This window comes from Panthera leo, chromosome D2 (assembly GCF_018350215.1).
Source record: "Panthera leo isolate Ple1 chromosome D2, P.leo_Ple1_pat1.1, whole genome shotgun sequence".
In the NCBI taxonomy this organism is placed as follows: Eukaryota; Metazoa; Chordata; class Mammalia; order Carnivora; family Felidae; genus Panthera; species Panthera leo.
The window spans coordinates 84,499,696-84,514,140 of NC_056689.1; the positions used below are offsets into that span (position 1 = coordinate 84,499,696).

The 14,445-nt window shown below is 44.5% G+C and overlaps 1 protein-coding gene across 2 annotated transcripts in view; it reads right to left on the reverse strand.

Annotated features, from left to right (window-relative positions):
- The window catches only part of CD2H10orf143 (chromosome D2 C10orf143 homolog), a 46,880-nt gene that overhangs the window by 12,065 nt on the left and 20,370 nt on the right, over positions 1-14,445 (reverse strand). For both annotated transcript variants that reach the window (XR_006194885.1, XM_042909339.1), the window contains exons 2-3: positions 2,902-3,030; positions 2,733-2,795 (exon numbers count right to left, since the gene is read on the reverse strand). Coding sequence is in view for 1 of the 2 variants with exons in the window: in XM_042909339.1 (XP_042765273.1) it covers positions 2,733-2,795; positions 2,902-3,030 (192 nt within the window). In the remaining variant the exon portion in view is untranslated. The remainder of the gene's footprint in view (positions 1-2,732; positions 2,796-2,901; positions 3,031-14,445) is intronic.

Here is a 14,445-nt window from a genome sequence, read left to right on the forward strand (position 1 = left end):
ACGCACGACAGCAGAGACCCCGCGGCAAGGCCCAAATGGCGATCGCTGCAAGGGGAGCCAGAACAGACCGCACAGGGAGGAGACCACGCGCCAGCCTGGGCGACAAGGCGGATGGAGAAGGGCAACCAAAAAGTCCCCGCATACGCGAGAAGCCAAGACCCTGCATTCATGAGAAATGATTCGTGCTAAAAACCAAGAGCTCAGGAGTAGAATGACAGCAGAAACTCAGGCTCCGAGCTGCGACAGCTGCCTGAGGACTCAGGGCAGGACCGGCCGATCAGGTGAGGTCCCGCCAAGCCAGAACCACACCAGAAAACGAGGCACAAAGGAGGTTGTGGGGGGAGGCGGGGAGCACCAAAGAAGGGGAGTTTCCCTTCAGGGCCCCACAGACTCCCCGGTGCACCCTGTGCTTCTCTGTGACCCAAGGTCACCACCCTGGCTCCACTATGGGAACAGTGGTACAGAAGGGGCACACTTGTGTGCACGGGCACACGTCTGTGGATGGAGTCGTGTGTCTAATGAAGTCTTCTGAAAGTCGGACTTGCTGTCTGTTGGTGATTTCCTGGTAAGCACTGCTCCCTGGGATCTCACATTTCTAAAAATACTATTTGCTTTTTATTTAACACTGAACCTTTTGATGTTCCAGAATACAAAAATAGCGTCTTATTATTTTAAAAGCTTAGGAGAGAAACTAGCCGTATTATTAGAAAAAGAAGATATACGCAGCTATAGTCTGTTCAAATATCAAGAGGTGTGACTTTTCAAATTCACATTTCAATCTTTATTTACATAAGACTTTTAGAAACAGTGGGTGTAAATATTAAATCACCCAAGCCTGGGTAAAGTTTTATTGAGAATGACTACAGATAAAGGGAAACTGATTTTTTAAAGTCGGCTTCTGAAATTTAGATGAAAAGAATATCGAGCACTAACGAAAAAATGATGTATTTACATATCAATATAGGTTCTCTGCTCACAGATTCATTTCCTATGAAACATAACAGAGGCAAGCCTGGGGAGTTACAAAGGAAGGAAAAATCCTAATCAAATAGATACTGTTGTTCAAACAGAATATTAGCTAAAATGATCCAATCAGCTGTTTGAGCCAAATTTTTTTTCTTTAAGCCATTCATGCCAGAACACAACCTCTTAGAGCAGTAAGAATTCATACTACGTTCCAAGTATTTGCCCAACAGACGGGGGGATTTGAGAGATACATTCCATGGAAATGGGACGAGGACAAGGAAGGTCACCATCTAGTCACCAGCACTTACACCATTTACTCACAATGGGGCCGTGTCTCTCCAGGTAAACATCACGTATTTGTATCCAGCGCAGGTGCAGCTGTTGTACGAACCAACCTAAAGTACAGTAAGTTCCGACCGCTGGATGTCTGACTCCGCCCTTGTTCAAGGACTACACCAGGGAATGAAGCACAACGCGCAGGAATTCTCCTGACGAAAAGACCACAGAAAGTCGAAAAGCAGGGCGCCTGGATGGCTCAGGCGGTTGAGCGTCCAACTTCGGCTCAGGCCACGAACTCACAGTCGTGAGTTCGAGCCCCCTCCCCCCCCGCCCCCTGCCGTGGGCTCTGTGCTGACAGCTCAGAGCCTAGAGCCTGCTTAGGATTCTGTGTCTCCCTCTCTCTCTCTCTGCCCCTCCCCTGCTCATGCTCTCTCTCTTTCTCTCAAAAATAAATAAACATTAAAAAAAAAAATCGAAAAGCACACCTTTACAAAGCAAGTCAAACACTGAGCCTGGTTTCTATTTCTCCAATGACTTAAGGGGACCAGAGGTTCACACGGGCGATAGCCGACACTTACAAACAAAACCATTGCTTCTCACTGGAAAATACAGTAGCCTGCAATATGTCCACTGAAAATCTTATAATTTATTGACTCAATCTTTTGCTTATCAGAAACAGAGCAATACATTTCTCTAAAAATCTGTAGGGGAAATCTAAGAAATACTCACATACACACAGATACACACACACACACACACACACACTCTCTCTCTCTCTCTCTCTCTCTCTTCTCTCTCTCCTGGTTTCTATGTGTCAATTAAACGTAATTCCATTTTATTGTGATATTACAATTCTAAATTTAAAAATAAAAAAACCCCAAGAATTACAGAGGTTATCAAAAGACATATTAACTTGTTCTTAGAGTAAGTCCAAAATTAATAACAAAGATATGATGCTAGTGTCCAACCTTACGATATCCTGCCCGATACAGGAGATGGGGAATGTGACTCTGGCTATGTTAGGCCTCCTTTAACTTTGATTTAATGGTGGGAATACTGCGTTTCTCCCTCTGAAATCTGTGGTTTCTGTAAAGTTTACGGGAACACGAAAGAAAGCTTAAGCAGGGAAAAGAGAAAACAATGTCCATCCCTATTCGGATAATTAAATGAGGTCAGGGGCTTTCCTCCAAGACGTCCTCAAATGATCTCTATTAAATGTATCCAGTGGCCTGTTCCCTTCCCTGAACTCTGTGTTAAGAAAAAATTTTAAGTGTATTTTCATTTCTGTTTCCAAGCTGAAGCTAGAAACAAATCAGTTTGCACCCCAGCAGAATGCCAAGAAAAGCTTAAATCAATCTGCACCTTTTTATTTACATCCCTCATTCCTTAGAAATGTAATTGCCGTTTTTATTAACTTTGTTTTATGGATCTAATATTTAAGAACAAGTCTGTCTTTTATGTCACAGCGAGAAGGTTAATGCACTTACAGATTCCCCCGCAATACATCTCGGGCAAGGCTGGGCCGAGTTCCTTCCACCGTTGTGAGGAATCTATTTAACAAATCACAGCCGCAGATGTATCAGAACAGTGATTATTTACAATTTTTATTAAGATATTTAAATGGGTCACAGCTGGATTGGTGGGAATGGAACCTACCCCCGCGCGTGGCCACCGCTGGCCGCTGTCAGGGAGCCCCTCGCCGCTCCAGGACATGGGGGCGCTCACCTTCACCGGGGGGCAGCCTCGCTCCTGCCCAGCCGCCTCGAGTCTCCTGCACACCCGCTTCTGAAAAACACCAAACGTCACTTCAGAGAGCCTCCTAGAGCACACGACGCGAACTGGATTTGCTTTCGGAAAATGTCAGCTGCAAATACAGACCCTGCGGAGCCCGGCAAGTTTACAGGGCGTTCGGGGGGTGACTTTAAACGTCGTCTTTCAGGAACCCATTCCATCAGTTACACTTAACCTCATTACTTGTAGCACTGTTTGGTGTTTACTTAGCTTTATAGATTTAAAGTAGCCATCTGCAACAATTTTGGGCGAAACTCTTATAATAAACTATTGTGACTGGTTTACTGATATTGAAAATATACAAAACCTATCAATTTTGTTCCAGAAACTAGTTATGTGCTTCAACACACTTTGCCTGGTTTCGAGTTACAGACTTTCTTAATACGAGATGAATAATTCACAGGTGAGTAATTCTTTATGGTCTTGCTGACACTGAGGAGCAAATTAATCGTACTTATTTTCAAGTTGCACACATGCTCTGTAACTGATAAGCTTTGGGAAAGTCAGCACTTGGCTCCTGCTTCCCCGGGAACTGAAGAAGGCCAACCGCGAAAGCAATCCTCCGACACTAAAGGAAAAACGCATTCACTCTCAGGATCCCAAGACTGAGCCTTCTGAAGGGCCACCCCGTTTCCAGTGATGCCCAGCTGACAAGCGACAGGACCCCCGCGTGTGGCGGTGAAGCCCGACCTCGGCCCGGGGCCGGCACCCGGCCCCGCTGCTGCACCAGCTCCCGCCTGCTCAGCGGACCCGAGCTCACGCCGCGGCCCCCTCGGCCGCCTGGCCTCTGGCAAACCATCACCAAGGTTCGTACCACGTTTCTATCGTCTGTGCTAATACCTGTCTGTACTTTCTAATTCGACTTTAGTTTTTTACTCAGTGGATTTACTCAGGATAGAAACCTTATATCATGGGTTTAGAGTGCTAGTTTTACTGACCTCTAACATGCCTTACAGGCTACATGGAAATTGGAGATTAAACTGGAAAATGTCGAACTCCAAGCCCCTTAACCCACTGAGAAGACTTTCTCGGGGTAAGTGCTCGACCTCCAGGTGGCCAAAGACAAGGCTGGCTACGAGCCATGACTTCCCTACGGCTCCCCTAACCAAACTACGAGTCTACTCAAGACCACACTGCGGGACGATGTGAAGACAGAGAACGTGAACGACGGAAAACAGGGTGAGAGACAGAAAAGCCCGCAGGTGCCAATGCGGGGCGCCTCGTGCTCCCAGCTCACACCTGCACCTCCCGACGTGAGCTCTGGTGAGCGGGGGCACAAGGAAGAAGCACAGGACACAGGGCAGCACCAGCAAAGGGGTGAGCAAGTCCAGTACAAACACAAAAGAGCTACCAAGTGCCTGAGCAGAGAGCCTGGGTCAGGGAAGGGGCTGAAGGTGCACACATGTGGCAGAAGGGGACAGACACCATTTATAGGGGCATCGGCAAAACTCCGAGCTTCTGGGGAAGAAAACAGGAAAAAGGCAGGGAGAAGCACCCTTTGGCAACTGAGTGTAAAGCTAAAAAGAAAGAGGCAGAGTGTAGGGTCCTATGAGCAAAAAGGAAATATGAGATTCAACACGCCCATCCTCACCAAAACCAAGCAGCCAGCCAACAGCGGCCGAGGCACCTGCACTTGGGCCAAATTAACCGCAGAGGCTGCCATCAGACTAGAAATCTTTTAAAAGTACTCAATACCGTAAAGAGTTACTCCTGAAAACCACCATGAGTCAAAAGAAAATTGGAATTTACACCCTAAAATCATAAACATATTCAAACATTTGAGGACAGGAAAGACTACCCTGAATCAGAAATATAAAATTAAAAACAGAAAAGAACCAAAAACAGGGAGAAAGTGACGTGAGCAGATGCATCAAATAATGGAAGGAAAACAAAATTATCTCAGAAATGAGGAATGGGGGCGCCTGGGTGGCTCAGTAGGTTAAGCGTCCAACTCCTGATCTCAGCTCAAATCATGATCTCACAGTTCGTGGGATCGAGCCCCATGTGAGGCTCTGTGCTGAAGCATGGACCCTGCTTGGGATTATCTCTCTCCCTCTCTCTCTGCCCCACCCCTGCTCTCTTTCTCTCTCTCAAAACAAATATCAAAAAATTAAAAACAAAGAAAGAAATGAGGAATAAACTACAGAGCATCCAAGGAGAATAACTCCAAATGAAAAGTAACAAAGGCACCGAGGAAAGACAGGACACAAGGAGGACAGACGTAGCAGGGAGAGAACAAGAAGCAGTGGCACCCGTGAGTCGGGCTTCCCGAAAGAGGAAAACAAAACAGAACCGCAAAGCCAGTATTTAACATGTAAGAACATTTCCAGTATAGAAAAAGGCCTGAATCTTCAAACGAAAGTTCTCACAGGGTACCTGGGAAAAATGACCCAGGATAATCAACTCTGAGACGTGTCCTAATGAAGCTATGGGGTCTCAAAGGTAAGGACAAAGTCCTCGAGGCCCGCGAGCCCAGATTAATGAAGACGCAAAGGAAGTTGACTGGCACGGGCCTTGCCAGGGACTTGGACGACAGTACCCCCAATCGGCCCTTCTGAAGGTCAGCTTTATCTGATCTAGTGATGACTGGGGGCTCCAGCAAAGGATTTATGAGGCACATTCAAAAATACGTAAGTGCGTATTTTAGACCAAAATAAAGGTGTAGTTAAGCTGAAAGGCAGATGTGCAAAAATTACATAGTGACAAAGCAGAAATAATTCAACTGAAAAACGTGACGTGAAGGAAGAGGTAAAGGGCAAACACTCTGATTAATGGACAGGTCAGTGCTGTGTAAGCAACAGGTGTATTAAAGAATACGAGAAAGAAACAGGAAAGTGAGACAATAAAGAGTTTAATCACACAGGCTACTAAGGACGTAAAAATAGGTTCAAATACCCCCCTATTAAAAGAAAACAGTTTTTAACTGGGCTCACAGAACAAGCCTCACCTGTTGCTGCGTACAAGACACACACCTAAAATAAAGTCATTCAGAAAAGCCAAAAATTGAAAGGACGGACAAAGGTAAATAAAACAAAAAGAAAGAAGGAGACTGAGTAGGATTCAAGTCCCAAAGCAGTAAACACAAGAGGATGTACAATGTTAAATTGTTAACATTATGTTAAAAGCCACAGTCTGCAACAAAGACACAATGCTCATGAAATCTGTGCACCAAATAATACAACCACCACTTTTACGAAGCAGACACAACAGGAAATGCAAGGAGACGCAGGTAGGAACGTCCTCATAGTGGGAGATCCAGTACACCATCTCCGTACAAGACAGAGCAAGTGCAGAAGAGTAAGTAAGGAGACGGATCTCAGCAACACCATCAACCAAGGCAGATCTTGTGGATACGCAGTGAACCGCACACCCTGATAACCGAGAATATACATCTTCTCAAGAAACTATAGCACATTCACCACAAGTGATGGTGTATTTAGGTCACAAAGAAAACATCGACAATTTCCATAATGTAGAAACACTGCAGACAGTACCTTCTGATCACAATGCAATGTAAGTATACATCATTAACAACAACAACAAAACAGAAAGGCACTTCCACTGGGATATTCAAAAATCCTATTACTGACTCTTAGGTGAAAGAGGAAACACAAACTAAAAGAACAGAATTTTGAAAAAGTAATTACACAGAAAACACTACGTATCTGAACCTAGGGAATGCATTTAAAGCAGTAGTCAGAGAGAAATTCATTATATGAATATTTTTATCAATAAAAGTGAAAAAACAAAATTAATAAACCAACAAATTTCAGCTCATAAAAACTATAAAAATAACAACAGAGTAACCCAAAAGAAAATGCTTGGAGAGAAACAATGGAGGGAAAAACTGATTAATGAGGTGGAGTTTTCCATTAAAACACTAGAGCTAAACAATAACTCTGAGTCTTGTTTGTTTGTGTGTGTGTGTGTGTGTGTGTGTGTGTGTGGCAGGGGGTGGTAAGTGACAAAACAGACAATCCACCAGCTAAGTTGCTCAAGAAAAAGGGGAGAAAGCACAAATACAGAAAATAAGAAATGACACAGGGAAAGTGACGAGGAAACAAGAAATTTTAAAAATCCCAAGAGACGGCTTTGCAGACAGACGTCTGTGCAAACAGACGTGAAAACGTAGCTGAGAAGGACAAGTTCCTAAGGACACTCGGATGACCGAGGCTGGCCCCACTGCAGCTGGAACGCGGGACAGATGACCGCAGGGAAGAAAAAGAGCCGGTTCCTGGGCAGGCAGGCACCCCACACAAGCAGCGGACAGACAGCTTCAGGGGTTCGAGCAGACCTTCATCGCCGGACGGTTCCAACGCTCCATGTAAACTGCCCAGAGCACTGACAAGGCCGGAAAAAGCTCCCAAGTTCTTTAATGAAGCAAGTGTAACACTGACACACCAGGTAAAGAGCAATGAAGACGGACAATCACAGGCCAGTACCCCTCATGAATATCAATGCAGAAATATTAAATAAAACATTAACAAACAGAATCTAATACCAGACCACACACCGTGACCAAGTAGGACTTTTTTCCAGAAATGAAAGTTGGGTTCAATATTAAGAAATCCAGTAGCATTCACTGTACTAATAAACCTAAGGAAAAAACCATATGGTTATCTAGACAGATACTAAAAAACCCTTTGCCAAAATTTAAAACCCATCTATAAAAATCACAGAAAATAGAAATTGAGTTTTATATATATATATATATATATATATATGTGTGTGTGTGTGTGTGTGTATATATATATATATTTTTTTTAATCACTTATTTGTGAGAGAGAGAGAGAGAGAGAGAGACAGAATCTAAAGCAGGCTCCAGGCTCCGAGCTGTCAGCACAGAGCCCAACGCGGGGCTCGAACTCACAAACCATGAGATCATGACCTGCGAGTTATATTCTTAACATGATAAATATACATACACTATTCCTAATGCCAGTATCTTACTTAATGGGAAAAGGCTGGTAGCATTTCCACTAAAATGGAGGCAAGGATGCCCGATCTCCATTTGTGCTCACCAGTGCCCTACCCTAGAGGTATTATGTTACCCTGTACAGTTACAAAAGATACATCAAGCAGAGGCATAAGAATGGGTAAGGAAGTAAAACGATCTCTTATTTGCAGACGATAGCATAATGTATATCTGGAACCCCCCAGAGAATCAATGATAAAACTAACCCAAGCAATAAAACCACCCCTTGAATATTAGGATACAAAGTTAACCTACAAAAACTGCCTTCAAATATAATATAATAAAGTATTAGAGAAAAGCCCATTCTAAGTAATTACAACAAAGAGGGTCAAACGTTTTGGATTAAGTTTAATAAGAATTATACAGAGCCTATATGAGGAAAACTCAAAACATTCTTGAAAGACACAAAAGTAGATATGAACAAATGAAAAGGCATCTTCTATTCTAGGTTAGGATGACTTAACATTTGAAAGATGACAGTTAATTGATAAATGCAATGTAATGCCAGTAAAAACACCAACAGATTATTGTATGGACTTACACAGTTGCTACCAAAGGTCACATGGAAAAACAAACATGCAAGAATAGGCAGGAAAACCCTGAGGAACATACCAGACTCTATGGGTTGGACTTAAAGCTGTAATCAGAGAAACATTCATTACATTAATATTTTTATCAATAAAAATGAAAAAATAAAATTAAACCACTGGATAGTAAACGTACCATGAAGACTCTATAATTAAACTGGGTTGTACTGATGATAGACAAATAGGCAAATGGGACTGAATGAAAAGTCCAGAAATAAGGGGCCCCTGGGTGGCTCAGTTGGTTAAGCTCCACCTTCGGCTCAGGTCACGATCTCGCGGCTCATGGGTTCAAGCCCTGCGTTGGACTCTGTGCAGACAGCTCAGATCCTGGAGCCTGCTTCGGATTCTGTGTCTCCCTCTCGCTCTGCCCCTCCCCCACGGATACCACTTGGCATCCGTCAGACCGGCAGAACTTCCAAGTGTGACCCAGACTCTGCCAGGAAGGTTGTGGGAAACAGGCACCTATCTCCTGCGCTGCAAATTCTGCAGGAAACTTGGTGATACGGAAGGAGAGCTACAAACAGACTTTCTAACCCAGAAATTACACCTGTAGGAATCTACCCACCAGGCACAGCTACAACAATGTGAAAAAAAGGCTGCACACGGTTACTCACCATAGCACTGGTTGAACCGCAAGCTACTGGAAACCGCTAACTAAGCACAGAGCTAACTAAGCAGGAGAGCTGCTGGGGGAGCGGGGCGTGCCCAAGCAGGGCAGCTCTTAGGCAGCCATAAAAACCAGGGGAAGACCTCTGTGCCCTGGCTTGCAGCGATTTCCTGGATATACTGTGAAGTGACAGAGTGCAAAAGAAGATCTGCAATATGCTACCCCTGGGGTGCCTGGTGGCTCAGTCAGTTAAGTGTCCAGCCTTGGCTCAGGTCATGATCTTGCAGACTGTGGGTTCGAGCCCCACATCGGGCTCTGCGCTGAGAGCTCAGAGCCTGGAGCCTGTTTTGGATTCTGTGTCTCCCTCTCGCTCTGCCCCTCCCCTGCTCATGCTCTGTCTCTCAAAAATAAGTCAATGTTGAGGGAGGGGAGGGTGGGTGATGGGTATTGAGGAGGGCGCCTTTTGGGATGAGCACTGGGTGTTGTATGGAAACCAATTTGACAATAAATTTCATATACTGAAAAAAAAATAAGTCAATGTTAAAAAAAATTACGAATCCATACATACATACATACATACCTACAGAAGCAATCTACCCTTCATGTAAGAAAGAAGGGGTATAAGAAAACATACCTGTCTGCTCGTCCATACAAAAGAAATACAGGCAGGCTGTACCAGAAACTAAGAAGACTGGATGCCCACAGGGAGTGGATGAGAAAAGGTAAAAAGGAGGGATGGCAGGTATAAGTGGGAGCAGACACTTCTCCACGCATGTTCTCTGAAGCTCTAGTCTTAGAACCACAGTGACATTTCACGTACCCCAAAATACCAAATTTAAAACAACTAGGGGGGCGCCTGGGTGGCTCAGTCGGTTAAGCTTCTGACTTAGGCTCAGGTCATGATCTCGCGGTTTGCGAGTTCGAGCCCCGCGTTGGGCTCTGTGCTGACAGATCGGAGACTGTAGCCTGCTTCGAATTCTGTGTCTCCCTCTCTCTCTGACCCTCCCCTGCTCATACTCTGTCTCTCAAAATAAATAAATGTTTAAAAAAATTAAAAAAAAAATCAACCAGGACGTCAGAGACAGAAGACCCAAATGAAACACAAATAATAACAAATGAAACTATTTTACAAACAAATAACGTAGCCACTACAGAACTATCCTCAGTAACTCTGGCAGATACTATTTAGGCTAGAAACTCTTAAGTCTAAGGGTAAAAAAAAACTGTAAGGAAACCATCAACAAAACTAAAAGGCAACTGACAGATGGGAGAAGATATTTGCAAACGACATATCAGATATAGGGTTAGTATACAAAAATCTAGAAAGAACTTATCAAACTCAACACCCAAAAAATAAATAATCCAGTGAAGAAATGGGCAAAAGACATGAATAGACACTTCTCCAAGGAAGACAGCCAGATGGCCAACCGACACATGAAAACATGCTCAACATCACTCATCCTCAGGGAAACACAAATCAAAACCACAGTGAGATACCACCTCACACCTGTCAGAATGGCTAACGTTAACAACTCAGGCAACAACAGATGTTGGCAAGGACGCGGAGAAAGAGGATCTCTTTTGCATTGTTGGCGGCAATACAAGCTGGTGCAGCCACTCTGGAAAACAGTATGGAGGTTCCTCAAAAAACTAAAAATAGAACTACCCTACGACCCAGCAACTGCACTACTAGCTATCTATCCAAGGGATACCGGTGTGCTGTTTCGAAGGGACACATGCACACCCATGTTTAGAGCTGCACCATTGACAATAACCAAAGTATGGAAAGAGCCCAAACGTCCATCTGTGGATGAATGGATAAAGAAGATGTGGTTTATATATACAACGGAGTATTACTCGGCAATCAAAAAGAATGAAGTCTTGCCATTTGCAACTACATGGGTGGAACTGGAGGGTATTATGCTAAGTGAAATTAGAGAAAGACAAAAATCATATGACTTCACTCATATGAGGACTTTAAGAAACAAAACCGGTGAACATAAGGGAAGGGAAGCAAAAATAATATAAAAACAGGGAGGGGGACAAAAGAGAAGAGACTCATAAATATGGAGAACAAACTGAGGGTTATGGGAGGGAGTGTGGGAGGGGGGATGGGCTAAATGGGTAAGGGGCACTAAGGAATCTACTCCTGAAATCATTGTGCTATATGCGAACTAATTTGGATGTAAATTTAAAAAAATAAAATTAAGTATTATGTTGAAAAAAAAAAAACCCGTATGCAAATACTGACTACAGTTAGCAAATCTGTTTCTCACAGGGTTAGCAATTTTGAAACTATTTTATTGGCATCCTAGGATTGAATAAATAAGTAAACATATTGTAAATAATGAGAGCAAGGTTTCTCTGTTGCAGAAATAAGTTACATTTAAAGAAAGGGAAGGGCTCCTGGGTGGCTCCGTTGGTTGAGCATCTGACTCCTGGTTTTGGCTTGGGTCATGATCTCACGGCCTGTGAGATCGAGCCCCGTGTAAGGCTCTGTGCTGGTGGTGCAGAGCCTGCTTGGGATTCCCTCTCTCTCCCTCTCTCTGTCCCTTCACTACAGGTTCTCTTTCTCAAAATAATAAATAAACATTAAAAAAACAAAAACAAATAAAGAAAGGGAGAGGCTATGAAAGAACCTGGTGGTGCTGGATTAGACCCGGATGTGCTGTTTTTACATCCAGACAGAGACACAGAAGCACATACAGATGTGTGTAATGCACATACTACGAAGTGTAAACGATGCAAATATCTACACACTAGTGCACGCACATGCGCGCACACACACACACACACACACACACAGACACCAATGCCTACATGTTCTAGTTGCGTCTGCTGACGACGGTGGCATCCTAGGAGTGGCAAGACTGCACCGAACAGGTGGGTGCTGCTTTCTAACTACCATTCTCCAGGAATGGTAGGAATTATTAAAGGAACCGAGACTCCAATGGAGAGGGACTGGGTCAGGCATACAACAGGGAAAGCATAAAAAGAGCCTGAGACATTCTGTGCCCCCCAAAATAAGGAAGTTTTTAAAAAAGGATGAGGACACATCAAAAAGACAAAAACACGCCACCTTGAAGGAGTTCCCAATGGCCACAGTTGGAACAACTGGATTGAAATCCAGAGAAAAAAGTAAATTCCTGTGAGTCTGACTGCGACATAAACAACTGAACAAACAACTCGGGGAGAAGAGATAGTGTTCCCCTTTCCAGATGACTTCTACTTAACTATGTAAAAGGAACAAGGAAAACACAAAGTCACCACGAAGTAAACGCCACGGTGAAAGTTACTTCCAACGAGATTGACCAATAGATGCTAAAATCTATGGGTAGAAGTTTAAGGAGAACCAGGATACTGGCACCGTCTCCAGGCCCCTGCTCCGAGGTTCTTATTAATCACAAAGAGAAAGATAGTGGCTTTACAGTGGATGAAATCACCTTCACCGAGTGACAAGATCAACATCAGCAGTAATGACTGACATCGTGAAGCCCTGACACGACGCACTGGGGTGTGATGTCACCTCTGCGGTCTTTGTGCCAAAAGTGCATGGCCTTCATCTACTCATAGAAGCCATGGGACAACCCAAACTGAGTGATATTCTACAAAATAACTGACCCCTCCTCATTAAAAGTGTCAAGGTCACGAGCGACTGAGGAAGTGCCACAGGCTGGAAGAGACCACAGAAGCACAACAACTCGGTGCAGTGTGGACACTGGATTCAATCAGGGTCAGAGAAGCCTGTCAGTGTGAGAACTGGGGAGGCGGGAGTAAGGTCTAGTCTAGTTAACACGCTGAACCGGTGCTAACTTCACGCGAGGCTCACAGTACTATGATCACATAAGCTGTTTAGCCGAAGGCTATACCGGAATTCTCTATACTATGTTTTTTGCAACCTTTCTGTAAGTCTGTAACTATTTCAAAGTTTTTAAAAATGAAAAAAAAAACCAACCATCTCTTATACCCCTGGTGGTATGTGCACCACACTTCTAGAAACACAGAGTTAAGCCAAACTGCTTTCCCATAATCTCAACCCACTGATTCTAATTTTTCCCTCCTGAGCAACATAAAACAAATATTCCCTCATGCATGAGATGCACATCCTTCCAGATGCTTGCAAATCCTGCTCAGGTACTTTTGAGGCTTCCTCCCTCCCGCCCACTATTCCTACTGCCTTTCACTAGCCCACACCTGAGATGTTTTCCGGACTTTTCCTATCCCAGACACCTTGCTCCAGAGTTTCTAAACCATCAGCACCCCTCTTAAACCATAACGAACACTTGCAAAGCCAAGCGGCCCCCACGGTGGATAGCAGAACGGCCACCTTCTAGGACTCGGCCAGTGTGTCTGATGCCTAGCTGAACAGGCAGCGGCCACATGGCGTGGCAGGTCCAAGGGAGGCGGACATCCTCCACTGTCCCTGAGTCTTCTCCACATGAAACAGCTCGATGCTGAGGGCTCCCCTTCGCAGCGAAGGGCTCTCCTCGGTGACTTCGTTAAGTTTAATTTGACATCCGTGTTGCTTCCTAGTCTAGCAGAGGACATCCAATCCTCCTCCCGAAGGATCCTGCAGTAATCCTTCTTATTAACTTCATAACGTTTGCAAAAATGGGGGCTTCTGTGCCTCCGTCCAAGTCAGATGAAAGTACCGCAAAAGACAGGATCAAGGACTAGATCTCTGGTTATTCAGGACATGCTCGATCTTTACACCATAAAAAGAAGTATGATGGGTAAAACTGGTTTACTGCCAACTTCCCACAATCTGGGTTAAAGGGAAAAAGTGGAAAGGGTAAATGCGCCCCATGTCATTTTGTACACAGGCTTCGACTCGCCCCCATCGGTAACAATGTCATTTCCCTGCTCCTTTCTGAATAACATCACACTTGCCAAAGGGGAAAGCCAAGGGGCACGGATAGGGGACTACGAGTCAGAACCCACACTTTCTGGATGAAATCTAAAACACCGGGGAAGCACATTCGAAACCATTTCTGTGTGGGGTCAAGTAACATTTGGCACATTAAGGTCAGTAGACTTGTGATCATGCGTGGTGACAAGCTGACATTCTTTAAGTGGCTCAGATGGTTGGGGAATTGGGCCCCCACACCCGGTGTCAGGCAAAAGGGGGACTCATGCTGGCACCTAGGTGGTCTGTAAGAGCTGGGCTCCCCTAGGGGACGTGCAGGTTACCTGCTTGGGAGCCCCCGGCCAGCTGAGTGGATTAAATTATTCATGTGTTC